Below are 27,222 nucleotides of genomic sequence, written 5' to 3'. Positions count from 1 at the left end.
GGAGACCCGTACTCCGTGCTGGAGGAGATCATTATGGGAAGGGTTGCCAACAAGAGGAAGATCACAAGTAAATGCTCCGTACGGACGAATACTCATCACACAACGCTCGTTTTGGAAAAGAGTCACGCGAACGACCAGCACATAAGCAGAATGCCGGTTCTCATGTTCCTGCGGTGCTGATGATACATGTTGGAGTAATCTTTGTATATGTACAGATCGGCGAATGGTCCGTCCTGGCGTGAACCACATCTACCACGTTCATCTAGTCATCTAGTCATGCGCCTTTGGTGCCTGTGTCCGTCTAACAAGACAAGCATGACGCCTGGAGCCGAGCCCCCTTTCATGCCAACTTCACCCCTTTGGTGCAAAGTGCTGCTTAAGGATTTCCTTCTTGTTGACCTTGCCCATGGCGTTGCGCTCGATCGAGTCGACAAGCTTCAGGACGGTCGGGACTTTATATGCTGCCATGTCTTCCTTTAGGTGTTTGCGCAGGGTTGCGAGATCGAGGCCAGTAGAAGTCGCCTGTTTGCTGATTAGCTGGTTTCCTCTTCCAACAGGATTGTAGCACCGAGTCAAGCTTACCGAGTCCTTGAGCTTCACCACGGCGGCGACTCGCTGGCCCCATTCCTCGTTCTCAACGCCAACGACGACAACCTCACTGACGAGAGGGCTCAAAGCCTCGTTGCCGAGGATCTTTCGCTCGACCTCCAGCGCCGAGATTTTGTACCCGCCGCTCTTGATGATATCGACGCTGTCACGGCCAAGAATAAAATAAGCGCCGTTGGCTTCTCGTTTCGCCACATCGCCAGTCTTGAACCACCCATCCTTGGTGAAGGACTCGGCAGTCGACTCGGGTCGTCGGAAATACTCCAAGAACAAATTAGGCCCTCTGATCTCAATCATACCGGACTCGTCCTGGCCCGACGAGGTGATGACCCGACCGGATTTCTCCTCGGTCAGTCGAACTTGCACGCCCGGTAGTGGCCAGCCAACGCTCCCATCTATCCGCTGGTCACGCTCGAGACCACAGGACAAGCCCATGCCGATTTCGGTCATGCCGTACCTCTCGAGGAGCTCGTGTCCGGAGATTTCTTCGAACTTGCGCTTCGTGGCGATGGGAAGGGCCGCCGAACCCGACACGATGAGGCGAAGAGCTTGAACCCCTTCCCGCGCCGTGGACTCAGAGGCCGTGCCGCGGATGTTGGTGTCAAAATAGTCAATCAGACGCGAATACACGGTCGGGACGGCCATGAACATGGTCGATGAGCCCTTCTGCGACCACCTGCTCCAAACCGTCTTGGCGTCGAATTTCGGGTACATCTCCACGGTACCCCCAGCGAGAAGAGTCGCAGTCAGTCCGTTGATGATGCCGTGGACGTGATGAAGAGGAAGGACGTGGATGAGGTGATCAGAGCGATCATATTTCCAGGCTTCCACTAAACTCCGTGCTTGGAAAACGATGGTTTCGTGGGTCGAAATGCAGCCTTTGGGCCGCGATGTCGTGCCCGAAGTGTAGATCATCAGTGCTCGTCGTGACAGAGGGAAGGATGTTGTGAACCTCGGCAGGAACGGGAAGTTTTTCGAGCTTTCGGTGAGTGGCGTAATGGGGACGATCGGGACGGCAGACCCGGCTTGTTCTTGCAGGCCAGCCTCGAATTTCTGGAATGTCGGATGCAGGAGTATCAGAGATGGATCGGAGTCGGATATGGTGTACTGGAGCTCTTTCAGCGGGTGAGATGTGCACAGCGGCACGGCGACAGCTCCAGCCGCCCAAACCGCCCATTGAGTGACAACGTAGTCGTATCCAGCAGGTGCGAGGAAAGCTATCCTCGGTTCTTCCGAGTGGCTGGCAACTGTGGGATCGTAGCCGGACAAATGTTGCTGTATTTGAGCTTTCAATGCAGCTACATCGTTCAGAAGTTGGACATATGTAAAGCTCTGGTCCTTGGTCTTGTCGATGATGGCGACTTTGTGAGGATCAGCAAGGACAACCGATCTGGCGGCAAGGAAGAGTGGTAGTTCAGGTAGTGCCGGGTTGTCTTTGCTCAAATTCCTCGAGTGTCCATACGACGGCACGCTCGACGGGAAGAAATCAAGCCGTTGACCGGCAGGAAAGTGCCAGTCATGGTGGCCGGGAGAAACGGGGACCTCGATGCTCATGGTTGCTGGGTGTTGCTAGACTTCTCGCCGTGAATGTGCTGGATGAAGTGTCTGACTTGGTCTCTGTGACCGACCAGCAATATAAGGACGCCATGATATAAAAAGTTCTTCCGACGATCCAATTTCATTGGGATTCCAAAAATGGAACCGGGCACCCCAACAAAAGACTAGGCGTGACGATAGTCTGGGCAGTCTGGGGATCGTGGAAGACCGACATGAGGCAATAAGAACCAGGGTCACGATCCGGAGATCACGGCCATTTTTCAATTGTCGAAAATCTGAGCAAATCTCAAAAATCCCCGAACGGAATAGTCGCTTTGCGTTTGCATGGGAGAATGTTGCGCCGTAGCTACTGCGTTGAGAGCTGCGTGGCCAGCCTTAGCTTAGTCATGCTGGTCACGCTAAGGCTCGTAAGGGCAAGTCGTGGACGTGCGGGGCCGAGGGTGCGGCGGGGTAATTACTGTAGCGGCTGCTGGGTTGATTTCATCCTCAGTTGACTGTCACGTCGTACACACAATGAAAGCAGTGGCTTCACGATACCTCTCTTTCTCCTACATACGGCCCGACTCCTTCCATGGCAATGAGCTCTGGTCATCCGCCGCATCTAGCCCGCTACAGCAACATACAATGTCGAAGCTCATTTTGGGAGCCACCAACAGGGAAAATGCTTCTGCTGGCTAAATGCGCCGTCCAGCAGACGAGACAGCTTCGAATATAGCCGACAAAGGAGCTGCAACTTACTACCCCCGTGTAGATCAGAAACATGGCGTCGGGCTATCAGCCACCGAACACACAGCTCTCCCAGATCTCTCCGCATTCCGGGGTTTGTCTTGCTGCAGCCTCCACCTTCCAACAGAGCGACTGCCTGGTGCTTCTGGCCGGAGGCAGCAGTGGTCGGTGCAATGATCGCCATACATCCGGCCACGGACTTCATGACGCCAGCGAGCAGGCGTGTGGATAGGAACATTTAAGAACTGCCCCTGCCCACGATATCATGAACGCCAATATCGCTTGCCGCATCTCTAGTGAACACCACGGCTCAGAATGGCAACCAGCATTGGTCTACGTATCCTAGGCCTTCTCGTGCTGTTACTGTCATGTGCGTTCTCTGTCCGTGGTGCCAAGATCGACCGCAAGGCAGTGGTGCAACAGTTCAACCCGAAACGAAACGCGAGCGCAGACACTCCGATGCAAGTCGGCAACGGGAATTTTGTCTTCTCAGCAGATGTCACCGGACTGCAGACTTTTGTCCCTTTCAATACGCTATCTAGCTGGGGCTGGCACAACTCTTCTCTTCCCACCACACCAGGCCAAACGTCTATCGGCGACTTCACGGGGCTACAATGGTGGACGCATGGCCGCTTGGTCACGTACGAGTAAGTCTGCGCAGGTTCCGTGACTCTCTGTCCAGGGTCTTCCATATCCTTCACAGGACACCCGGGAAGTTTTTGTTTGAGATCCAGGTGAACGACGATGCTAACAAGGGCCGTGCAGCCAGCCGAATCCCGCCGAAGCAAATATCTCGCAATGGTTAATTGCCAATCCTCATCGGATTAACCTGATTCGGATCGGCCTGAACTTCCAAGGCAAGACTGTCAGCGAGGACGACCTCGACGACAAGAGTCAGTCTTTGGACCTGTATTCGGGGTTCCTCCATTCCACCTTCTCCCTGAACGGCACCAGAGTCAGCGTTCAGACTACGGTCGACCCCAACAGTGATACAGTCGCCGTGCAAATAAACTCCACGCTGTTGAGCTCCGGTACTCTCGGAGTCTTCTTCAACTATCCATACGCCACGGGACAAAACAAATTTGATGCCCCATTCGTCGGTCTTTTCAACGCCACCACAAATCATACGACCTCCCTCAAAGCTCAGAAGCAGTCAGCGGTTGTCCAGCACGACCTCGATGCAACAACGTATTTTACTACTGTTGGATGGGTGGGAAATGCCAGTATGACCGGTCCGAAGCCGTCGACTCATCGTTATTTCCTGATGCCAAAGCAGGGCGATCAGTTGTCTTTCACGGCGAACCTCGCCCCCGCCCAGGCCAAGACCGTTCCCTCTGCTCAGAAGGTCTTCAATTCCTCGGCTGCATGGTGGCAGTCATACTGGAACCGTGGTGCCTTCATCTCCTTGCCCTCAGCTCGAAATGCAGACGCGAAGGAGCTTCAGCGGCGCGTCATCCTCTCGCAATACCTCGTGACAATCAACGAAGCCGGACGAGATCCACCACAAGAATCAGGCCTGACGAACAATGGTTGGTATGGCAAATTCCATCTTGAAATGGTGGGCTTCCATTCGTTGCACTTCGGACTCTGGGGAAAGGAGGATCTGTTGGCAAGACATGACTCGATCTACAGCCGATTCTTGCCTACCTCCTATCAAAGAGCACGGGAGATGGGCTACGAAGGCGCCCGCTGGGGTAAAATGTCAGATCCGTCAGGCCGCTCAGCCCCGGGAGAGATCAACTCGCTGCTAATCTGGCAACAACCACATCCTTTCTATTTCGCCGAAGCCGAATACCAACGCCGCCCCAACAATAAGACACTCCAGAAATGGGATGAAGTGCTTACCGCCTCTGCGGATTTCATGGCGTCATATGCCTTCCGTAACCAATCTCTGGATGTTCTGCAACTAGGCCCACCAGTGTACCCAGCTTCCGAGAACACCAATCCAAATGCAACAGTCAACCCCACGTTCGAGCTGGCATACTGGCGATGGGGTCTGGACATTGCGGCACAGTGGAATCAGCGCCAGAACAAGACCGTACCACAGGCCTGGACTTCCATTGCCAATAATCTGCCGCCCATGCCAGTGGAGAATGGTACATACGTGATATACACCGGCGTGCCTGACATGTGGAACGATCCGGACTTGACATCAGACCATCCAAGCATGGCTATGATCAATGGCTTCATCCGACCACCGCCTGATTTCAACTTGACCATCTTCAACAACACCATGAACCGGATTTATCAGACCTGGAAATGGACAGAGTCGTTCGGTTGGGATTTTCCCATGGTGGCAATGGCAGCCGCACGTCTGGGCGATTTCGATCGTGCTGTCGACTTCCTGCTGCAACCGAACTTCCCGTTCGATGATGTAGGTATGCCTATTGGAGGTACAAGAGTACCGACGCCTTATTTTCCCGGCAGTACGTCGCTGCTGATGGCTGTCGCGATGATGGCGGGCGGCTGGAAAGATGCCCCGGGACTGAAGTTCCCCGCGGACTGGGATGTGCAGGCGGAGGGATTCAAGCCCTTGTTCTTTTGATCCGCGATGGACCCCAGTCGCGCTTCCAGCAGCATCAAAATCACTGAATCAGATGCTGCGATACGCCCGTAGTCATTAAGGCAGCTGGGGGTCGGTGGTACGCGCATTGCTTCTCGGAAAACAATGCCGAAAGGGAGAAGCAAGAGCAAGTCAGACTGGCGTGTCTAAAGAATACCACTCCTCCATTTCGAGCGAGATGTCTTTCTCCTGTCAACATGGGACCTGGACTTCTCCTTACTTCTAGAGATCTTGCTCGACCGTTTCTGCTTCAAATGCTCGCTTCCCCGGACACGCCTCGTGACCTACAGAAATGCCGCGCCTGCTCCAAAAGGCAGATCCGGACCAGCCAGTGGTTGCATCTCCACAGATCAGACCATCGAGAGATGGTATTCGGGCTCCGACGAATCAGTCTTTTGCCTGACTAACAGCCGTGTTGTTCTCTTGCCCGTTTCATACGAAGACCCCTGGAACCGCTCGTGTGCTCTCATTCCACGAACCCCGCCCTGAGATCCGTGGGCAACACGGCAATGCGACCCCTCCGCTCGCATGGGAGCTTGAAGGGAGACGACATACATACATATGACTTCAGATCCTCCTGCAAGGACACTCAAGCTTTCAGTAAGTGACCACTTTGTCTATCTGTACAGGACCAACTTTGGTTGTGACCATTCGCCGTACATATTTCAATCAAACCGATATAGACTCTTTGACGACCCCATGTCCATGGACAGTAAACCAACAACAGCTCTGCCGACAGGTGCCTCCCACCGGCGCTCCAGCAGCGGCATCTCCGAAGATGCAGCACAGTCGGCCCACGATTTCATGAGCGGCACGATTCGCCGGTCATCCAGCGGTGTCACTGACGATGCGGCAAGAGCTGCGCGGGAGGTGAGTACGCTGCTGCGCGCCTGGTCTGTTGCGTTCCGTCCTGTCCCGTCCCATGTGGAGAGCATGTCAAGCACAATCCAGGGGGGTTTACTACCAGCCTGACGGCCTGCCTGCCTGCCTGCTGTCTTATATGCATGTTGAGCGCTCGAGGCACCGACCACGCAAGCTTCACACCATGGAACGTCAGCTAACTCGACCTTCTCTGGGTCCGCAGTTCATGAGATCATCCAAGGATTCCGGCCCGGGCCTGAACGATGACCTGGCGGACAAGATGCACAAGTTCATGCAAGGACCCGCCACGCACAGGGAAAGCCATAGCAAGCATCTGCCGGACGTGACGGTGAGTGGTTTTGCTCGTTGTTTTTCGGTACTGGGCCCTGACGTGTGGGTGCTTGGTCATCTCATGCTCATGCTCATGCTCATGCTCATGCTCATGCTCATGCTCATGCTCATGCTCATGCTCATGCTCATGCTCATGCTCATGCTCATGCTCATGCTCCGGCTCGAGCTTGAGTTCTTCGTGTCATGACCGAATGGTTGACGGCACGATTCAACAGTCTCGTGCTCATTCCTCCCTGCCGGACTATCTATCCCCTGGGCTGACTATACTGACTCGGTAAAACCCCAGCTCCCTGGCATCACGGACGAAGTCGCGGAAGAGGCCCTAGAGTTCGTGGACGCGGTAGAGAAGACAGGAGACCCGGCACAAGGGAATCCCCGAGATGGTACGTCCCCCTCTCCTGCTTGGTGGTTGGAAAGCTCTTGAGGCTGACTGAGACATTCGTTAGGCACGAAGTGAGGTTCTCGCTTTGGGTATTCTTGTGAGCGAGCTTCACGACCGCTCGCTGCTTTTGTTCAATATCAATTCAGTGACTTGGTGTCGTATGGGGTGGATGGGGTATATATTGAAAAGCCGTCGAACGCCAACGATGATTTGTGGGGGATCCAAATTGTGTGAACATGCGGATGGGTGGCGGAAATGCGCAACTGTAATATAGTATGGTATCATATAATGGTAGTTACTGCGAAAAAGTCATTCGGCGGTTCGCACGTCTCGTCTCGGTTTCGCGGATCGCACACGGCAAATGGCACATGGCACATCACAGAAACAGCAACAGAACTTGGTCGTCTGCACTGCTGGTCTCAAGTGCTCCAGGTTGGAAACAGCATTCCGACTAGCTGATCGTTCGGTCCACAAAGGTCCTTAACAAGCAGATTCAAACATCATCTCCCGTGTGGGGACATTTCTGGCTCTTCTCAATGACTATAGTACTGTAGCATGTTATGCCTGGCTCCTAACTCCCGTCAAAAAGACGGGCAGGTTGTTGTCGATCCATTCGTCGCTGAAAATGCCCATCATCGTTGGATCGGTCTTTGTCTTCTCTCCGGGTATGCGTGCCTATCTTCTTGACTGCCGCTGATCGTACTCGAGTTGACATCCAGGACACCACCGTTCTCTCGGGAGAGCTCTCTCATATACCGGATCAGAGAAAATCTGGCCGGTACGGGCAATAAGGCATCCAATATGACGGACGCCTGGATTCCCTTCTGCTCTTTGGCAAGGGGATCTGATCGAGCGCCCTCCATGTCGAGTCGCCGGTGCGGCCGGTACCAGACTTTTTGCCTTGTGGTTCTTCCACTCCGTCAACGCGGCTCGGCGGTTGGTGAAATTGCCTCCTAGACTGATATCCAGGTTTAGTCTCGGCATCCACCACCTTCTGGTTCTATATTCGAGACACGGCTATCGTTTCCGGCGCTTGGCCTCTTTGCGCACAAGCGACGCTTCCAGGAAGTCGACGACCTTGCGTTCGATGACGCCGTCGGAGTCCAGCGCGGCCTCTTTCGTGGCGCCGTTTCTCCTCGAGTTCGGAACGCGAAGACGCATCCCCACCACAATTCACAGGTGCCGGTGCCGCACGACCAGCGCACGCCGATCTCTTCTTCGGGGTTGAGAAGGCTGCCGGCCAGGAGCACCCAGCGACGGAATCGGGGAGACTTACCAGTCTTGTGCACGGTATCGCCTTTCTGGACGCAGTTCTCTCTCCACTACTGTCCCTCGATGTCGCGCTATCGGCGCATACAGTCCTTGCACAGCCTGCCCTTCGCGGGACCGGGCCCTGAGTCCCGTGCCCGCGACTGCTCATTCTCTCCACAAAACACTATAATGGCTTGACTTCAAGGCACCCGAAGTATCGTAACTCCTGGGCCGGGCGCCCAATGAGCCGGGCATTGATTGTCGCATAGGGCAAGGCCCACTGAGTGCGCCCCAGGTATCGGCCACGGTATATCGACCTGTATTCGTGGTATTGGGCCGTCTCTTGTGTCAGACTGTCTTTGACGAAGTTTGACCGTACTCGGTGGACGAGCCGCGGCGTGAGAATATCATGCAGAGTTCGACATGTTTGTCTGAGGGCGAGCAATGTGTCGAAGTCAACGTAGTGGGTGGCCAGCAGATGGTGCACATGGTGTGGCAGGACGGAAAGGAAGGGGCTCTGCTGCAGTCCTCCCTCAAGGACGAAGCGGTCTTTCTTTATGGATGGCGATCCCGGCATGGAGACGCGCCGTACTGGAGATGATGGTAGTGCTCGGACTTGTTAGTCCTAGTTTCGGAGCCACGTGATGGTCAGGAGCTCACGCGGTGATATGGACTCTGCTTGATAGCTTTCTCCAGCCGGATGAGGTGTCTTATGGCAGGCGTTAAGCTGGTTCATTGTCAAACCCACCTTCTGAGTGCGACGTTGGTTCGGGTTCTTGCGACATCATGACTATGCCGTGCGGTTCTGGAGTCGACGCCATGTTGTTCAGTTGGTACACAGTTGTCAAAGGGGGACGTCGTGAGCGGCAGGCGGCAGTTGGACCGTTCGTCTTCGACTAATCACGTTGTACACGTTGTTAGGTAGCGGAGATGAGGCTACAGCATCGGTTGCTGGCTGTCCTGATGAAACCACACTGACCTTACTGTAGCACGAGTGAACGGTTGGAGAGCATGCCTCTGTCTGGCTGTGAGAGAACGACAAATCAGTCCCCTTGACGTGGCCAACAATGACTCGGTTGCTGGGTGACATGCTTGCGGTTAACCTGGACAAGACAAACTCCAAGGTTCATCTGTGCCTGAGAAAATATGCAAAAGGATTGATTGAGCCGGTAGTGAGCGAAGGATGAGGTGAGCCGTTGCAGCGGAGACTGTGAATGGACACACATGGACCGCCCTGTAGCGAGCGGTGTGGCGGCCGCTCATGTTCAAGAAGGCATCATGTTCGTGAGTCTAGGGTCCTTCAGACATCTGAAGATGCCAGGGTTACAGGTTCTTGGCACAAATGAAGCACAGAGTCTGGTACAGTAGGCTGGCGGTTGCCGAGTCACTCACTTCTGATTCACCTGCAAGTCACCTGTGCATCACCGGCCAGCACAGCCACATCCTTCAGAGTGGCACTGTGTAGAGACCATAATGTCCCATACTATTCCGTACTGTCCTTCGTCTTTCAGGCGACGCCCTGATAGCAGGCTAATTCCCAAGCAGTGGACAAACGTTCCTCTTGCGCCCCGCTATGAGTTCGACTTGCTGTCCAACGTTCATGTTTTTACATACAATTGATTCACAATGACACATCCGTCGTAGTAGTCTAGGGTCCAGATTCGGCTGTCCAACTCTTTCTTTCTGTTTGCCGTCGTGATATGCAGAGAACGAGAACAAGAAAGGTCGTTCTACATCATGTTCATCAGTGGACTGTTGGTTGCGTATGCCTGGCAGAGTGTTAGCTAGAGTGCTCAAAGCGCACTGACAATTCATGCCTTACCATGGGCTTGATATCAGGATGAGGAACAGCGTCAAACTGATGGTATTCGAGCTTCAACTCGGGACCGATGTTGATGTAGGCTCCCTTGTTCTCGGTGGTGTCGCAATACTTGGGTGCGGAGAAGACTATAGACAATGTTAGCAAGGGCTCCCAGTCAAAGAGTGGATGTACAGTAATGGCCTACCCGTGATGCACTTCCCATCGTGCTCGACCTCATAACCGTCCATTCTCACCTCGTGACTGCGTATCACGGCTTCCAGCCCGTTGTTTTCGCAGAACCTTTTGGTGACATCAGGACCGAACTGTAAACCGACGCCTCGTTTGCTGGGGCCTCGGCCATTCTGAGGTTGGGGATCCGTCCACAGCATTTCCATCATCAGCCCGGCCTGGCCTGGTTGACGCTGCACATGGCGGTCGAGTTTGCGGATGTCGTCCAGCGTGACCTTGTCGTCCGAGAAGAGACCACCGTGCAGGGTCAGGTACTTCTTGCCGATCAGAGTTGCCAGAGGTAGGGCGGAGAATGACTCGGAGAACAGTCTGAAGGTCTTTTCGTTGTACTTGGCCTTGCATTCGCCCTCGAAGCCGTACACGCGGTTCATGTCGTCAGTTTCGTGGTTGCCACGATTGAGGAAGAAGTAGTTGGGTCGTAACCACTTGTACGCGTACAGCAATAATGCGATCTCAGTCGACCATGATCCGCGATCCACAAAGTCACCATTGAAAAGGTATCCTTGCTTCTCTGACGGGTACCCATTGAGCCGGAAGATCTCCAGCAGGTCAAAGAATTGACCATGCGTGTCTCCGCACACCGTCAACTTCGTGTCGGGCAGGACCTCCATTTCGACCATGGTTGGTTCGTCGTACACAATGTCCCGGACGGCCTTGATGATCTGGAAGACGTATTTCTTGTGTATCTTTTTGCCGTTCTTGAAGCGCTGTATCATGTCGTCAATGAATTCCTGTGTCATGTCCTTATCTAACCGCACGCCGTCGTAACTCTCGTCAACCTCTATTGAGTCCAAGTCCAATCCCTCGAAAGCTGAGGGAGGATCTGAGACTTCGATCGCCTTGAGGAAATTTAGCTTCTTGACCAGTTTTTCGCATTCTGCAAGTTTGAGCTTTGCGTCGCGGTTGTTGGGCTCTTTTCGGCACACGGTCCTGAAATCTCGAAGCGCTTCTTGGGGGCTCAGGATGGCAGTGTTGGCTATTGCTCGTCGCCAGTAAGCCTAGTGAAACACGGTCAGAATATGCATCTATCCCCACCACCACATCTGTCACAAGCCTACCTTGATGTAGTCCTTGTCCAGCTCGATGGCCTTGGTGGCGTCAGCGATGGCATAGCCGTACGCCTCGAGTTTGATGTTTGCTTGGGCGCGGTTGCAGTAGAATGACGGGTCTGCATCGTATTTCTCTATCGCTTTGGTGTAATAGTCTACAGCGGAGAGCCAGTCGTGGGCAGCAAAAGCCTGGTTGCCCTTGGTTTTCAGGGCCGTCGCCGCGGCCTTGTCTGCCGCCGAAGTCACGGTCATGGTCGCAAAACTCGGACTGAACAAATCTGACAGAAGAGAAGGTCGCAAAGCCAAAGGAACGAAGTCAACTATGTTATTGGTACATTACGAGGCTGTTGTTGATTTTGGGCAAGTCGTGTGCTTGATGCATGTCCAGGTCTGCCCGCAGGCTTCGCTCCGGCGGCGACTCGAACTTTCTGAAGGATCCAGGCCCACAAATTGGGGGATCGACCGCCCCCACACTTCTGCCGACCACCAGCCTCGACACTACGGTGGCGCATATTGGTAAAGAACGTCAAAGTCGTTTGTCAAATATCCAAATATCACGACGCCCTCTGATCACCCTGACGGTTGCCTCTCTTGACTCTATACCTATCCGTCATGGCTGGTCGCGGCAGTAGAACTCGTGCGTGTATGGTGTGCTCCATTGTCCAGTCCGATCAGGTACGAATCCGCGCTCTCTGGGTTCCCTCCCCTCGCAACTAACACCCTGACCAGGAGTTCTACCGCAACGGCTGCCCCAACTGCGAAGAGATCCTCCTTTTGCGCAACAATAGAGATGCCATCGGAGAATGCACCTCCCAAGTCTTCGAAGGACTCATTGCTCTCAACGACCCCAAGACATCGTGGGTGGCTCGTTGGCAGCGGTTGACCGAATATGTCCAAGGCATTTACGCGGTCAAGGTTGTAGGGACTTTGCCAAACGAGATCATCGGTGCGCTGGAAGATAATGGAATCAAGTATGTCCCAAGAGACGGGAGTGGAATGGATGAGGATAGCGTAGCGGCTTGATCGCAGACGCGGATTGCGAGATCTCGCAAATACAGGGGAGCCTTGTTTCTGTTGTGGGCGACCTGAAATGAGGATGGGACGAGGCCAATATCGTTGCTTGCTTGCGCCTTCAAAACCCCGGCCACGCGATCGAAATCAGCAGTCGTTAATCCCAAAAGCCCTGATCAGCAACGACGCAACGGACGAATTCGTACATCATTCCGAGGGACAGTCCATTCTCACTGCGGCAGAAGCCCTACGTGCTGAGTAGGAACGAAGCAATAGCCAAGCGGCCACCCACTACAGCTTCGGATGCTACAAGAATTTCCCCCAGAAGCATGCGCAATCGCTACAAGCTCAATCACAGCAATACGCCAGTCGCCGCGAACACCAAACTTTTCTGTCTCTTACAAGGACTTCGCCAATTTCTCGAATGCGTCAAGCAGGATATCGGCATGATGCTTCTGGAAGATCAGCATCGGCCTCAGCCTTACGGCCGACACACCACTGCCACCAATGTTGACACCGAGGGTCTTGGCCTTGGCCAAGAACTCGTCTCGCTTGGGGTTGTCAAACGCAATGAAGGTGCCTCGTCCTTTCCCTCTCAAGTTCCGGAACTGTTGAGGATATTGCTGGGCCAGCCTCTCCATATTCGAGAACAAGTAATCACCCACATGAGCTGTGTTCTCCACCAGATTCAGTCTCTCAATCTCATTGATGATTGCACGGAAAAGAATGGCTCGAGCGGGGTCACCCATCCAGGTGTTGAACTGCCGGTAGGGCTTGTTCGGTCGCAACTCGGGGTTGCCGAAGTAGTATCCCGCCGTTTGAGCTTTCTTTGAAAATGTGACCATATCCGGGGGATCTTGCAAGTTCCAATGCTCGTGAGCCCAGAATTTTCCTGTTGCGCCAACACCAGTCTGAACCTCGTCCACAATCAGGAGTACGTTGTTGCGGCGGGTGATCTCCCGGAGGCCTCTGAAGAACGCGGGGCTGGCGTGGTTGTCTCCTCCCTCGGATAGGATGGGCTCGACCACAACGGCAGCCACTGGGTTGTGGTAAGTCTTGATGATGTGCTCAGCCTCTTCCAGGCACCGCTTCTCCTCGGCCTCGTTCTCTTTGACGTGCTCCTCGAGCGGATACTTCAGGACCGGGAAAGGGGCTTGCGGCCAGTCGAAGGCTGGAATGTCCATCTTGTGGATAGCCTTGCTGCGAGTGGTTGACAAAGTGCCAAACAGGCGACCATGAAATGCCGTCTTGAAGGACATGATTGACATATCTGGAGACCCCGGCTTCTGATTCTTCATCGTGCTCTCAATCTCCTCTGCGGTGAACTCGGCATCTGGTCCCCCTCGCTCTTGTTGTCGCTTCCACATAAAGGCGGCTTTGTATGCTGTCTCATTGGCATCGGAACCGGCCATGCCTGTGAACACTTGGTTCATTCCTTTCGGGGCAGCTCGAAGAATGCCCGTCTCGAGAATCGAAGCCCAATCGTGCTGCGGGAAGTTACCCAATGCGGGCCGATTGATGATGGCCGATGCCATGTCAGGGCTCGTGGCCGCGAGTAGGAGCGTAGGATTGTTGTAGCCGACCGGGATGGAGGCAATCTGTGCGTACACGTCAAGCAGCACGTTCCCATCGGGGTCTGCAATATAGTTGCCGTAACTCTGGTGGTAGTTCACCAGCATGTTCAAGCTGCGGGTATCAAAGATCCTGTGGAGCTCCGTTATGGCCTTCTGGCTTTTCGGTCCCGGTATGGGTGTGGAGACCCTGGGCCCGACAGGTTCATCAGGAAAGAAGGCGGTCTCAACTGGAGGAGTTTCAAGGGTTGCTTGTGCTGTAGCGGCGGCATTGCGGGTCTCTGTGGCGGTTGCGAGCGCGCGAAAAGGCGTAGATCTCAGAGGTGCCCGTGCCAGACGGCAAATAGAGCGCAGCCCTCCCGGGTTGCGTACGAGCGAGGCCATCGTGGTATGGTGCAGCTTCGTGACCACGCGCTCTTGGTCTGGTCTCTGGTGGGGGTACAAACGGTGATATGGGCGGCTTGATTGTTCCCTCGCTTAGGGTCCGCCTAGACAGATATGCTGACACTCTGCCGACTGCTATGGAAGCGTAGCTTGGAACACGCTGACAGAAGGGCTTCTGACGGAAAAGAAGAGAAATGAGGAGTGTACTGATGGGACAAAAGCACCGCTGAATCGCAGGGCGCGGTGCAATGACAAGTTCAGTGCGGAGAAGCACGCTTTGAATTCAATGATTGCTTGGAGTCTCGGATAACGTCGCCTTTCCGAAGCATAGCGAACGACTGCCACGCCTGCTTGAGGAAGGTCTAGGCGGGATTTTGACACATCTTTCCACCTCTGTGGTATGTAGTAAATTCTTGTCCATTACACCCTTTCGTCCTTCAGTCTTGCTAATATAGCGTACACTAAGTTTCCTCCAACATGGATGGAGTACTAAGGGTTTTCCTTGCGCTCAATTCGATCCATTGCCGCCTCGTCGCTCAGGTCTTCCTGGCCTGGAGCCCGGTCTGTACGCGGTCCATCCGACGCGCCTTGTCCAAAGCTGTTGGGCTGGACCTTATGTTCGGTCATGCGGGTGGAGCCTTTCGCGAACGGGTCATGGGTGACTCCCCCTGGGACATTATGCAGCCTCTTGGAGTCTACCGTCGAGGGTAAAGTATCTCCAGTCCCTGTCAAGATATCTTGCGCAGATGTATCCCTGGTGGTCTGTTTAAGGTTAGTTGTTGCTCTGATGGAGAATCAGATGTACATACCCTCGGAATGTCGCCCGCATTGTCTGCAGCGTCTGCCAGATCTCGACCTCCAAGGGCGTTTGGATCGTAAGCCGAAGCTACCTGATCAGGCCGTGCCACCGAGGGAATGGCTCTGGGCTGTGCCGAGTCCTCTGGTACCTTCGTTCCTTTCTGTGCCATATCAAAGAGGTCGCCCCCGCTGTTTCGTCCGGAATCGGCCATGTTGATGTTGTGGTTCGGTTCTTCAGAAGTTGTTGGCGTCAGTAGTTGTGTTCGCTGAAGGTTGTTATGGTGCTGTGACTGTGTCTTGTCGATGCTTTGGAAACAGACAAAGTCCAGCTGAAGTGTGACAATTTATTCGTCGTGCCTGGGACGATCAACGGGTCGTGTGCTCGATGTTCTTTTCGTCATCCAGGGGCAAAGATGATGTCACGGATGGCGTCCTCGTTGGTGCTCGCACCCCAAAACTGTTGCGTTTTGACTCCATCGCGAGCACTGGCCATACCCGTAGTCCCACCACGTACCTTCAAGTGGTTGAAGCGCGAAAGCAAAGGGCGTTCTCGCTCATAAGACCATACAGATGAAGGCTCACCAAGCAGTACTCGTACTGGTGCGCCGCTGCTGGTGTTTGGATCCCGCCTCTAACGTGCACCGGGCGGACCATCCCCGCATTTGGCGAGAAGCCGAGGTTCGCTGCTGCACCGACCATTGACTTCAATCTCTAACTTATCACACCTCGCGTCCAAGGCCATAGATCTTTGGTGCTGCGACATTTCATCTTTGACCCATTCCAACTTGCCAGATGCATTGTACCTATTGATTAGAGCAGCGATCATCTTGCCCGCTTACAAGAAGTCCACGTTCTTCGCTTCCGGCGAGGTCAATACAACATGTACGGACCCAACAACGGTGTTGTCCTTTACCATTATTCCTTCTCGCCCGTTGCAAGGCGCGTGTTGTGGTATTTGAGTTTGCGAGGCATCGATTACGCTGAGTGTGTAAGATCTTCCACCTTGAGGTCTCACCTGAGTGGTGCTGAACGATACAGAAACAACCCCCGGTTTTGCCCAGACCCGATGTCGCTGCATTAGGAATCAAATATAGGAGGATCCCATTGATGGCCATAGGGCGAGATGTCTATTGTGACAGTCGCATCATTCTCCGCAAGTTAGAGGCGCTTTTCCCCAACAGTACCTTGAGCGCTTCGAACGGCGAGGCGAAGGCAGTGGAGAAACTCTTTGAGATATGGAATATGGAAGCAGGCCTATTTCCGAGGGCATCTCAACTGATCCCAACAAGTATGCCGCTTCTGAATGATCCTCATTTCACGAAAGATCGAGAGGACTATTCTGGGCGCTCTTGGAGTAAAGAACAGATCGAGGCCAACAGGCCGGAGGCTTTGGCTTCCATCAGGAGTGCTTTCAATGTCCTCGAGACCACCTTGTTGGCAGACGGACGGGACTGGGTGCTGAAAACGGATCATCCGACCTTGGCAGATATTGAAGGTAAGCAGGAAGTACACTGCGTCACTACCAGTCCACTAATGCAAGTGCCCAAAGCAATCTGGACGTTTGATTGGCTCAATGGCCTGAAGGGAGCTTTGCCCCGGGAACTGATCTCTGACAAGAAATATCCCAAGGTCTTCGCGTGGATGGCGAGGTTTAACGATGCCCTCAAGGCTGCCAAAGCCAAAGCGCCGAAACCGGCAACCCTCAAAGGGGACGTTGCAGCTGAGCGGATACTCAGCGCTTCGTTTGTCGAGAAGGACCTGGCCGTTGACCCGGCCGATCCTCTAGGATTGGAGCAAGGCGCCGAAGTCGAAGTGTTCCCCATCGATTCGGGCATCCATCACCGTGACCAAGGCCGCCTCATTGGGCTGACTGAGGACGAAATTGTCCTGAGCATCCAAGCGCAGGGAAAGGAGCTCCACCTGCACTATCCGCGCGCAGGATTCCGCATCAGAGCAGTGGCAGCCACGGGCAGAACACCATCTAAGCTGTAACCATGACCATGGAACAGCCAGGTATAGCATGCAAGCGTCACTGTACGCATCTGCAGTCCCCTTGGATCTCATTCCGTCGCAGGGCAGCAGTGATTGACCGTCATCCTTGCCCGAGTTACGCAGGTAGCGAGATGCTCAGCCCAACCGAGACACTGGGTATTCTGTGTGTTACCTTGTCTGAATGCTATCCTCCTGTCAAAAGATTGGAAAGCCAGAGCACCGAGTCGCACCTTGTCATACCATTCGTGACCTGTCCCTCACCCTCTTTACTAGCAATCTGGCAACGATAACTTGAACGGACTGCTTGAGAAGTCGGGTCCGGGAGCCGACCCCTATCAGGTCGAATGAATAGTCCTAGCTATCAGGTGAAACGTTCGCTCGACCATTCCTCTCTTTTCCTAGCTCCTCGAAACCGCGGGGCGGAAGCTGTGAGAAGTGGTGACGCAGGCTTTCTTATGGATATATGATCTGATCTGATCTCAAATAGACGGTGAGCAGCTGGGCCCTCGGCACTGTACTCGCATTGAGCAGTCGTCCAGGCGGCTCGAGGTGAATGACATGTCACATGCAAGGGCGAAGATGAGGTGAGTGTGAGGTTAGTGCCCAACCTGTGGTTGAGCCTTCTCCCAGATGACCAATTGCGACGACATGACGCACTTCTTAGCTGCGACAAGCTGGACGCCTTCTGTGTTGCTGCCCAACCCATGGGCCTTTTGTTGAAGCGATTGGCCACCAACTGGCTGGTTGGGGGTTGTTTGAGCTCACCGGTGCCACTAGACTCATCTTGCTCGAGTCATCCCGCATCCACAGGACGAGACGCAGAGACCTCTCACGCCAGTAAGCCCAGGCTTCTGCAACCCTCCCACGCAGTCTCGCTTCTCCACGTCCGCCACCAGTCCCGAGGGTACAGAGTTCCAGCCATCGAACTTTATCGTTGCCTAGTGCAAGTACGGTGTTAATCCATTTTATCGACCCAGGGCGAGAATGGCCGCGAGAATTGCAATGAACAATCACAGGCTCCCGATGGTATAGTTGAGCGCCAAGTGGGATTTTCCGTTGAGCCCGAGAGTGCTGAACCACTGCTCGCTTTTGGGGGCTCGGGAACGGAGTACCGGGCAAGTGGTAGTTTGCTAGCGTAGACGGAAGTACCGTTGTGTGGGAATGCCACTACGAGTATGTACGGCATGCGTCGAACGACTGACACTTGAAGTTCCCGATGTCTGCACCCCTTGGCCAAGTGCGTGGTAGGCGTTGTTGTCGAGATACATCCAAGCGCTGTAACTGACCTGAACATTGGCTGTTGTATCTGCTCTTCCCGGTCGCCTCGCTGTCCCAGAACACAGCATGGGCGTTTCTATTCGATACCTGGAATGTCACCTTCTCTTCTCTGCTAGGCTGGTGCCGTGATCGCCAGTGGTACTACTGCCTGATCATCCGACTGATGGTTTCACGTTTGAAGGGTCGTGACGGTCGTACGGGCTCCAAGCACAACTCTGCGCACTTCAGCGATACGCGCTTTTAAATGTTTTCACCGTAGCGGGTAGCAACGTCGATTTTTGCGGGACGTCCACGGACAGCCCTAAGGTCAAAGAGACGCTGAACGCGAGGCCTAACGGACGTGGATGATTGCTCCCTATCTAGGTAGCCAACGGGTCATACTGCTGGGCTGGGTTGGGCGGCTGCTTGGGTCTCGTGGTCAACGATTGGCGGCTGTGTTAGCTTGCCTGGGCCGTGCAGATTCTGCCCAAACCAACGCAAAAGCGTCTTTCTGCCTGCGCACTCGGCAGTCCCCCTCCCTTCTCTCTTCTCATCTTCCCAAACCTCGTCCTCCAACACACCATTCCTCCGCCATCACCGTTTCGTCTGGACATCATACCCTTCGCTCCTTTACTAGGCATCAATCTTCCCATCCACTGGCGATCAGCGTTATCGGGACCTTTTGATTCATCCGTCTGGTGGATCTGTTTTACCCAGGACTCGGCTTGGCCCACAGGATTGACCAACACAATCCCCTCGCTTACCCTCCTACAGCTCTTCTGACACTTTTCTTCCCATTTGTCTGATCCGCCCTCTTGCTGCCCAACGGACAAGGAATCTCATCGTCGCGCGTCGCCGTTCATATATCTCCCACACTGTCACGATGTCTTCCCGCTACGTGGATGACCGAGACTACCGCAGCACCACTGACTCCCGCCGAAGAGCAGAACGCGATCCTCGGGAGCGGATTGAATCTACCAGGGAAAGAAGAATAGACGAGCGTCCGCTCGATCGAAGTCGAGATACCCAGATGACAGATGCCATGGACATTGCAATTGACCGCCGTGTGGACCCCCGTCTTGATCCCAGAATGGACCCCAGGATTGATATCGGGAGAGATACTGCAAGAGCAAACACAGCCAGCCGCATTGATCCTCCCCGGCCTGATCGTGTGGTTGACAGTCGTAGCGCTGAGCCCATTGAGAAGTATGTTCAAGACCCAACAACCGGACAGCTGTACCGCCAGGTTCCCGCAAGGGCTCCCTATCCTCGTGGCGACGACCGTGACTACGTTGATCCTCCACCCCCCAGGAGTCGGACATCCGTGGACCCTCCAGCCTCAAGAAGCCGTACAGCCGTGGACACACCCATGAGAGATGATCGCATTCGTGATGAACCCAGGACAGGCCTTGGAGATTACTGGTGCCCAGGAGAGGGCATTGAACGAGAAGTCCTTCAACACGAGATTTGCAAGTTTCTTGGACAGGATGCCACGTGTCGCCCCGGTCAAGATTCTCGAGTATGCTGCTCTGGTCGCCACGGGTAGGTGTCGTATGCTGACAGTCACCTGCAGGGACGTCCCGGATTTTGGGTCAGGGCTTATCGCCCATTCACAACGGTACGAAGCGACGCTGTGGCCATCCTCATCACATACAGCTACTAATCACATCTCGTACAGGCAATGGAGCAAACCCTGCGCGAAGAGTCTGAGCGATGGCTGCGTGAGAAAGAGAGAAGACGGCGACACGGCGAACCGCGAGGTATGCCTCGATCCGAGTCTCCCACGTTTGGTTCTAAGATTTGCCCAGGTTCATACGAGCAGCTGGCACAACAAGAGACACAAACAGCACGTCGCTACCCGGGAGATATGGACCTTGATGACGATGATTACCGGCAGCCTCCGCCCATACGGCATCGTGACCCACGCGATCCCCGTGACCCTCGTGACCGTGACCTGGAGCCTCCTCGTCCCGTGGCTAGTGGCCGTATTCCTGTCAGTACCGGCTATCCCCCGGAGCCTGGTTACCCTGCCCAGTATGCCATTTCCTCACAGCAGCCGGGATACCCTCCTGGCCAATCCCAATATTACGGAACGGAGAGAGAACCCAGGACTTTCAATGGCGGCAACACGACGCCTCCTTCCGCCATCAGCCGAGCCTCACAATCCGGAGGCTACGGGCAACCCGGATATTCGTCGAGGTCGGCACCACCGGTATCTCAGTCAGTACCAGCTCCTTATGACCCAAGGTCGAGAGATATTATGAGTGGTGCATATTCCTCTGGCTACCCTGAATCACGTCCCAGTAGGAGATGAATGCCGTCGTGCCCTCGAGCTCCATGCTACATATCTCCGGATGTTGCAATCCCAGCCCGGAACCCTACAGTGGCCAATATATCTCCCTGTCCCTGCCTGGTTCGGCCCTATATTACAAACGCGCAGCATCATTTACATTGCAATGCAATATCTTGTTCCGGAGGTACACGACCATTAACGCCGTGGATGACACCGGTTTGTGACAACAGCATCACGTGACCAGGACTTTTATGAGTTAAAGAGGATATCAGCCGGCATGGACCACGCTGGTTGCGCAACATGCATCAACGCATACGTTCCTGGAGTCGGGGTTGTCCATCATTTCCACGTGGGAGCACTTTGATCCCGGAGCCGCAATACATTTTGAACTCAGTCCGTCGGAGAATGATAACCCATGCGGCAAAGCCCGGTTTCGCGATCAGGATTTGGATGTACTTAGCATTTGGATGGTGTTTTGAGGTGGTTGTTTGGCTTGGCTGCGCTTTGGTCAGTTTCATGAAGCCAAAACTAATGCAACGACAACTTATACTCTGGTACTGGTCTACCATGAGTCTCACCGGAAGCTTCCATATCTTGTGCTCTTCTGATCATCGTCGACCTGGATGGCTTCACCCTTGATTTCTGCTCGTGATCCGGATGTCGCTATCGCACCATGGAAAACAAATACAGCCAGGCACTTCCGGATCTTCATTGAGCTTGAGCTTGAGCTTAGGAGAGAGTCCATGAACCTGGCTTGCAGCTCCACGGTACTCTCTGCCCGAGGACAAAGTGACAACATGGAGAACCCTGACTCATATTGCCGTGACCGCCGTCTTGAGGTCGGATCTCTCTCTGCTGACACGCCAGATAGTACCCCGGTCTTATGCTGTGTTTGCCACGATCGAACCTGTCTTTGCGGCCTGTTGGAAGTGTAAAACTTACTAGCATATTTCATCTGGAAGATCAGCTCCCAGACTCTGGCTGGTCCCCTCGCTAATCCAAAGAACGGTGGTCGCTGTTCCGACCGTCTCGCTTTGGATTGATTGGGATTTGCAGCTGGTAGCAGTCCCGCTTGATCAACACCACGGAAACACGCGGGTCGTCTACCTGTTCCATTCACATGATTGCGCAGTGGATTGTCGCCCTTCATCTTGTCACTTGCGGGTCAGTGGCTGGACCAATTTCACTGTCAACACTTCCACTTCCTACTCATTGCCTGAGGCGTCACCAACAAAAGCTTTTGTCCCCTTGCACTCCTGCTTTCTGCCTGATTGTTACCGCCTCCAATACTCACCTTTCCATCTACGTAAGGTGTCCTCCTCTCCACCTCCTCTCTATCTCCTTTGGATCCTCCGATACTTCTGACAACCTCCGCGCTGCCGTCAGGATGGCGGCTCCCAAGTCTGCATTCCCACATTTTGTGGACGGCGACGTCCTGATCGTCATCTCAACCACACAGCATTACAAACTGCACTCTCAAGTCCTCTCCGCCCACTCTACCTACTTCGCCGACCACTTTGCCTCCAGGCCTGGGCCCCGCCTCAACGCGCAGGCTCGTCGCGAGAACCTTCCTGCCTACCACTTCGAGTTCAAGCGCGCTCCTGATGGCGAATTTGGTGAATTCGTCCGCGCGGTAAGAGCAAAGGCAAACGCACAAGATCTGGCGCTGACAAGGCTTGTTGCATAGGACATCAATGAGTCTGGGCATATGGTAACCGCCGCGAACATCCCTCTCATGCCCGACCTGGATAATGGCAACACCCCCGACAATACTAACCGTGCCTGGGATTGGCTGTTTGGGGTTTTCTACAATCGCGAGCCCATCTTCGATGACACGTCTCTCGCCACTGTCCTCTCCTGCGTCGTCGCTCTCATCGAATGTGGCGAAGCCATCAATTCCATCGAACATGTCCGCGATGTGGTTGATCTCGCTCTCATGCGCCAGGACAATGTCCTGTGGACTTCAATCCTCGGTAATCCTCATGTTTGGATTGAGCTGGGCCGCCGCGTTCGCTCGCCAGCCATCTACGGCGAAGCAGTCATCCACCTTGTCGGCCAATGGGGCACAATTCCTGAGGGTGAGAAGAGTCGCATGAGCGAAGACATCCGCAAGATCATTACTCGCAAAGCGAACGAGTTGTCCGTCATGAAGGAAGCCATTGAGCTCCGCATCCTCGGCCACTATCCAGAGTTCATGCGCCGCTCTGCAGCCGACAAGCCTGGTCGTCCCACCTACGGCAACGACATCTACATGTGGATGGCTGTCTGCTTCTTCCGTCAATGGTTCGCTCAAAGCATCTCGGACGATCGTACTCGTCGTGCTCCCGACGGCGGACTGAGCTTCTACACCGCGCTGTCTGAAGGCGGCGACGCCTACATTTCCCACGTAGACTTCCAGGAGTTCCACAAGTACTTCCCCATGAGCATGAAGGCGTGCCAATTACTTGAGGCCAACATGGGCGTCTTGAAAGAAGATGTCAAGCGCTTCGTCGACGAGCTCATGGTCGAGCGTACCCATCTCAAGCGCGACGAACATATGGACATCGCCTGGCTGACATGCGTCAACGTCGAGAAGGAGGATCTCCCATGGCACGACCTGAAAATCCAAAAGAAATCCACCAGCAATCTGGCCAAGTACGACAACATGTATGACGAGGCGGCCACGGACGAAAACGCTATGGCTCAAGCTCTCGCCGAGGCCAGTGCAGCCCAGCATCCACCGTATCCCAAGGCTGAGCACGGAAGCTCATCTCGTGGCAAAAAGCGACCCCGGGTCAGTGACCAAAGTAGTGCCGGAGACTCGACCTTCTACCAGGAGTCCATTGGCACCAACGCTATGTTCGTCAGCGAGGATGGCGATATGATGGAGGAGTGATCCATGTTTCGGAGCCCAACCGGTCTCAGAGGGTCAGTTGTCGATGACGACCTCGCAGAGCTTGGGACTTACCATTGCGTTCACACGTCCGCACCATCTACCCAGAAGCCAAGAGATATCCCCTGGCTTTTTTCTCCAAATTTAAGCTTCATTTCATGAATGCTGCCTGGGATCGAAGCGCCTAGACGCCCGCTAATGGCAGCAATGGGTGCCAGGAGTTGATGTTCCGGTTGGCGAGCGGTCAATAAATTTTGCAGGCCGCTGCGGCGTTGGGAAGGAGCAGCGACTTGGACGGCATTATTACCTCCCCTAGCTTGGTATCTGGTGGGCATCAGAGCTGGAATTGGCCGTACCAGGAATTCTTCGAGACGAGCAAACTTCGTGTCGTCGACATGGCAGCTATCCTGTATCTTGCCAGCGCATGACGAAGGTTAGCTGAAATGGAGACACGGCGCTGATCGCGAGGATGAGCTTTGGACACAATTGCATTTGCTGAATATGCTTCTTTCTGTCTCGCAGGACGTAGCTATGTACAGAGGTGTCCTCCCCTTCTCCATCTACTTCAGGCTGGCAGCTGCTATTGGGGTGCGTGTTCCTGGCTCCTGCGCGGCTCGATTGTCAAGTCCGATGGCTTGTTGATTGCATCGTGCCCATTGATAGCGAGCACTCATTTCGGATCGTCGAAACCTTCGGGTATCTTCCTCGGTCCCTTGGGAACTGCAAACACACAAAGTTAGCAAGTTTCGTTCTGTCCTCGATCGCATCATTTCAGCCTGTTATATCTTCATTGGGCACGATTAATCCGTCGACCAAGTAAATATCGGATCGTCCAAGACTTCACGACCACTTGTCTCCAAGATTTGCCGACGGCACTCAGCCCCAAGGCACAATCAAAGGTATATAGCACCGAGCGCTCTTGTCATACGTACCAGGATAGGTCAAGGGAATCCGCGGCGGGTCCTCATCTCCAACCCACCGGCGCAGCGGTGGAATTATCGCGAAACTCGCTGGTCCCAGTCCTCCCAGCACGCAACTCCAGAAGATGGCGGGCTTCTCGTGCGCGGCCCAGCGCAGGTATCGGATCGGGGAGCCCCAGAAGCGGGCGGGCACGCCGGACATGGTGACGATTTCGTTATGGCTGAAGGGCGACTCTTTAGAGGTGCAACTGACTGCGAAAGGAGGAGGAGGAGGTGGTGCTGTAGTACGGGGTGGTTAGGACCGCAGGAGGGAAGATGCGGAACCCAGGTCGTGAACGCGGGATGGGGAGCTTCGTTCAGAGGAAGAGTCGGAGTCTATGCTTATTGTCGGGCGCCCAATTGACCCTTGGGTGGTAGGGACGGGATCGGAGCTTGGAGGAGTAGCTGTTGTTCGCCCTTCGGCGGGCTCAATTGCTGGGTTGAGCAGGACAAGGACCTTGTTGTCGATAGGGAAAGAAGGTCGGGGTGAGGCACAATTGAGCCTTGGCAGGAAAAGCGGGACCTCGCCGCTTTGACAGCCGCCTCGTGACTCCCACGTGACTCACCATCTTCCTGCTTCTTCACACCTCCAGCACCTCTCATCCATCCTACCTCCGTCGCCGCGGTCCTCCTGTAGTGCCGCGCGCACAGGCGCATCCTCGTCCTCCTCTGTCTCGACCAGGTCCTGAAGTTAGCGGCTATTGGGATAGTCCGTTCTGGGGGCACGGTGCCTTCCGTCATCCCTTGTGTAAGCGGAATTTGTACCTCCCCATTCAGATGTGGCCCATTGCGCGCTCGAGAGTGTAGAATGGATCAGCGTGCGGGTCTCAGCCCGTGGACTGCGAGCTTCTCTCAGCACACGCGTAAAGTCATCTTTTACAGGACGAGATATGATGTGTAAGTAAATATATCCTTCACGCCACAAGCACTCACCCAGGGATGTAAAAAGCCGTATCATCACCGTCTCTTCCGGTTCAGCAACAACGGCGAAAGAAAAGCACATCCTCTGTCCTTAAGGAGGCACCCCTAATCATCACGAACATGGACGTCGGATCGCGAGCGCATAGAGCGCCGACATTCTAGCTATCGGCTGTGTTACTCGTCGGTGCTTGACTGTCGCTACCATGATCTCTTACACTTCTGGACGGATCGAGTGAGACCCTTCTCACGACTCATATCACCCCTTTTCCGTAGGATATACTTTACGACCATAGCCTGCAGACCATCCCCACTGGCAGGCATGAGCTTCTTCGATTCAAGGGAGTTTGGCTATTCGTAACGTTCTCAGGTACCTACCTACGAGAGCGCATGCTCCATTGTCCACTTCCAACCAAGAATTCTACATTGCTGCATGACTCGGTGGTTTGGTTGACTGACCCGCTCGCTTTACATCTGAAGTCGTCTGTGTCAATCGTTGGTGAGTGCATGTCCCGTAGATATCCTGTTGCCATCGAAAGCGCTGTGGACGTCGCCACCACCGCTTCATTACGACGACTTGACATCACGACTGGCGACTGCGCCGGACTATGCCGGCGGCCAAAGAACCGCTATATCCTCCTTCGGTGAGGCCCCGTCACATTCCTTCGGCCCTTCATGACGACGACTCGGAAGAATCATGAGAAGATAGATAAGTGTCACTTGAGGGCACTCTTGGAAGGGAGGCTGCTTTATCTTCCTGGTTTTGGAGAGCCTTAGGAGGGACTGAGGCTTGGTAGGTCCACGAGAGTGCAATACCTAGGCAGTTAACTATGGTCTGGACTTGACAATTGCGTGGCATGTGGCCCATAAATATTACATCGGTCAACAAGAACATAGAGCCTGGCATGAGAAAGGAACATCTCCGCGCGAAACTTTCCGTAGGACTGGAGTTCTTGTAGGACTGGAAAGGGGTCGGCGAAAAATGGAGGACGTTGGCGGAACCGGCCCCATGAAATACTTGCATTGAGCTCCGCCGACGGGTTGCGGAGGTTGAAGGCTCTCGCATCAACGTGGCTCTGGGTCTTGAAAGGAGATGGGTACCCGTTGCGAATGATCAGTAAAGTCGGGCTGAACAGCTGATGATGTACATTTGTCGAGGCTTCCACCTGCCACAGACGGTCGTGACATTCGTCCGTGGTGGCCTCCCGACTGATTGACTGGCACGATGACTATCGAAAGACACTTGACTGGCGCCTGCGAGGAAGGTGAACGGCGGCACCAAGGAGCGATTCTATACGCTACCTAGTCTAGCTCGCGAATGAGCCAAAGGCGATCGTGTTCTACTGTGTGGCAGCTACTGGAATGGCTGTTGAGGGGGTGTAGCCGAGCCCGAAGCAAGACTTTCTCATCTGAACTGTGCAGAAGCCCTAGGCAATCGTCAAGTCCTGCATCGCTGCAAGCAGCAATCCCAGGCTAATGTGGATCGAACAGCACGTAGGTGTTGAAGCGAACATGACTGCCAAACAGTGGAGCTAGAAGGGGCATGGCTCTCAAGCAGGTTTTGTACCATTGAAGAACCACATCAATTACTCGAACAACCAGTCGTTGCCAGATTCTCATGCTTCGAAGCACCACTAAGCAGTGGTCCCCGGCTAAGCAGGTGGTCGATCTCCTGACTTTAGATCCCCTGTCTCACGTAAAACTGCACAGCTTTTCCAGGCACAGGACACCAGTGCGAGGCAAGACCATTATATGAGCGAATAGGAAGTAG

General features: G+C 54.3%; 12 protein-coding genes across 12 annotated transcripts; 6 read left to right on the top strand and 6 right to left on the bottom strand.

Moving 5' to 3' along the window:
• Positions 1-351: 351 nt before the first annotated feature.
• G647_05181 (uncharacterized protein) lies at positions 352-2,160 on the bottom strand (the record flags this gene model as incomplete). The annotated part of the gene is made up of 2 exons (XM_008729513.1): positions 352-522; positions 583-2,160. The coding sequence occupies 2 exons, from the start codon at positions 2,158-2,160 to the stop codon at positions 352-354; spliced, it is 1,749 nt and encodes a 582-aa protein (XP_008727735.1).
• A 1,044-nt stretch (positions 2,161-3,204) lies between these two features.
• On the top strand, positions 3,205-5,434 carry G647_05180 (uncharacterized protein; the record flags this gene model as incomplete). Its single annotated transcript, XM_008729512.1, has 2 exons — positions 3,205-3,536; positions 3,655-5,434. 2 exons carry the CDS (start codon positions 3,205-3,207, stop codon positions 5,432-5,434), a joined length of 2,112 nt encoding a protein of 703 aa, XP_008727734.1.
• A 717-nt stretch (positions 5,435-6,151) lies between these two features.
• Positions 6,152-6,851, top strand: G647_05179 (uncharacterized protein; the record flags this gene model as incomplete). Its single annotated transcript, XM_008729511.1, has 2 exons — positions 6,152-6,322; positions 6,510-6,851. 2 exons carry the CDS (start codon positions 6,152-6,154, stop codon positions 6,849-6,851), a joined length of 513 nt encoding a protein of 170 aa, XP_008727733.1.
• A 1,794-nt stretch (positions 6,852-8,645) lies between these two features.
• On the bottom strand, positions 8,646-8,786 carry G647_05178 (uncharacterized protein; the record flags this gene model as incomplete). The annotated part of the gene is made up of 1 exon (XM_008729510.1): positions 8,646-8,786. The coding sequence occupies one exon, from the start codon at positions 8,784-8,786 to the stop codon at positions 8,646-8,648; it is 141 nt and encodes a 46-aa protein (XP_008727732.1).
• A 1,241-nt stretch (positions 8,787-10,027) lies between these two features.
• On the bottom strand, positions 10,028-11,648 carry G647_05177 (uncharacterized protein; the record flags this gene model as incomplete). Its single annotated transcript, XM_008729509.1, has 4 exons — positions 10,028-10,066; positions 10,120-10,244; positions 10,304-11,345; positions 11,406-11,648. The coding sequence occupies 4 exons, from the start codon at positions 11,646-11,648 to the stop codon at positions 10,028-10,030; spliced, it is 1,449 nt and encodes a 482-aa protein (XP_008727731.1).
• Positions 11,649-12,008: 360 nt separating this feature from the next.
• Positions 12,009-12,419, top strand: G647_05176 (uncharacterized protein; the record flags this gene model as incomplete). Its single annotated transcript, XM_008729508.1, has 2 exons — positions 12,009-12,071; positions 12,126-12,419. The coding sequence occupies 2 exons, from the start codon at positions 12,009-12,011 to the stop codon at positions 12,417-12,419; spliced, it is 357 nt and encodes a 118-aa protein (XP_008727730.1).
• Positions 12,420-12,805: 386 nt separating this feature from the next.
• Positions 12,806-14,362, bottom strand: G647_05175 (4-aminobutyrate aminotransferase; the record flags this gene model as incomplete). The annotated part of the gene is made up of 1 exon (XM_008729507.1): positions 12,806-14,362. One exon carries the CDS (start codon positions 14,360-14,362, stop codon positions 12,806-12,808), a length of 1,557 nt encoding a protein of 518 aa, XP_008727729.1.
• Positions 14,363-14,851: 489 nt separating this feature from the next.
• G647_05174 (uncharacterized protein) lies at positions 14,852-15,372 on the bottom strand (the record flags this gene model as incomplete). The annotated part of the gene is made up of 2 exons (XM_008729506.1): positions 14,852-15,124; positions 15,172-15,372. 2 exons carry the CDS (start codon positions 15,370-15,372, stop codon positions 14,852-14,854), a joined length of 474 nt encoding a protein of 157 aa, XP_008727728.1.
• Positions 15,373-16,040: 668 nt separating this feature from the next.
• G647_05173 (uncharacterized protein) lies at positions 16,041-17,152 on the top strand (the record flags this gene model as incomplete). Its single annotated transcript, XM_008729505.1, has 3 exons — positions 16,041-16,148; positions 16,199-16,655; positions 16,710-17,152. 3 exons carry the CDS (start codon positions 16,041-16,043, stop codon positions 17,150-17,152), a joined length of 1,008 nt encoding a protein of 335 aa, XP_008727727.1.
• A 2,140-nt stretch (positions 17,153-19,292) lies between these two features.
• G647_05172 (uncharacterized protein) lies at positions 19,293-20,723 on the top strand (the record flags this gene model as incomplete). Its single annotated transcript, XM_008729504.1, has 4 exons — positions 19,293-19,928; positions 19,983-20,027; positions 20,088-20,169; positions 20,218-20,723. The coding sequence occupies 4 exons, from the start codon at positions 19,293-19,295 to the stop codon at positions 20,721-20,723; spliced, it is 1,269 nt and encodes a 422-aa protein (XP_008727726.1).
• A 1,366-nt stretch (positions 20,724-22,089) lies between these two features.
• On the top strand, positions 22,090-23,577 carry G647_05171 (uncharacterized protein; the record flags this gene model as incomplete). Its single annotated transcript, XM_008729503.1, has 2 exons — positions 22,090-22,335; positions 22,390-23,577. The coding sequence occupies 2 exons, from the start codon at positions 22,090-22,092 to the stop codon at positions 23,575-23,577; spliced, it is 1,434 nt and encodes a 477-aa protein (XP_008727725.1).
• A 667-nt stretch (positions 23,578-24,244) lies between these two features.
• G647_05170 (uncharacterized protein) lies at positions 24,245-24,696 on the bottom strand (the record flags this gene model as incomplete). The annotated part of the gene is made up of 2 exons (XM_008729502.1): positions 24,245-24,294; positions 24,507-24,696. 2 exons carry the CDS (start codon positions 24,694-24,696, stop codon positions 24,245-24,247), a joined length of 240 nt encoding a protein of 79 aa, XP_008727724.1.
• Between the last annotated feature and the right edge of the window lie 2,526 nt (positions 24,697-27,222).

This window comes from Cladophialophora carrionii, assembly GCF_000365165.1.
Source record: "Cladophialophora carrionii CBS 160.54 unplaced genomic scaffold supercont1.4, whole genome shotgun sequence".
Lineage (NCBI taxonomy): Eukaryota > Fungi > Ascomycota > Eurotiomycetes > Chaetothyriales > Herpotrichiellaceae > Cladophialophora > Cladophialophora carrionii.
The sequence above is the reverse complement of the archived record's forward strand: the minus strand, read 5'-3'. Positions and strand labels throughout refer to the sequence as shown.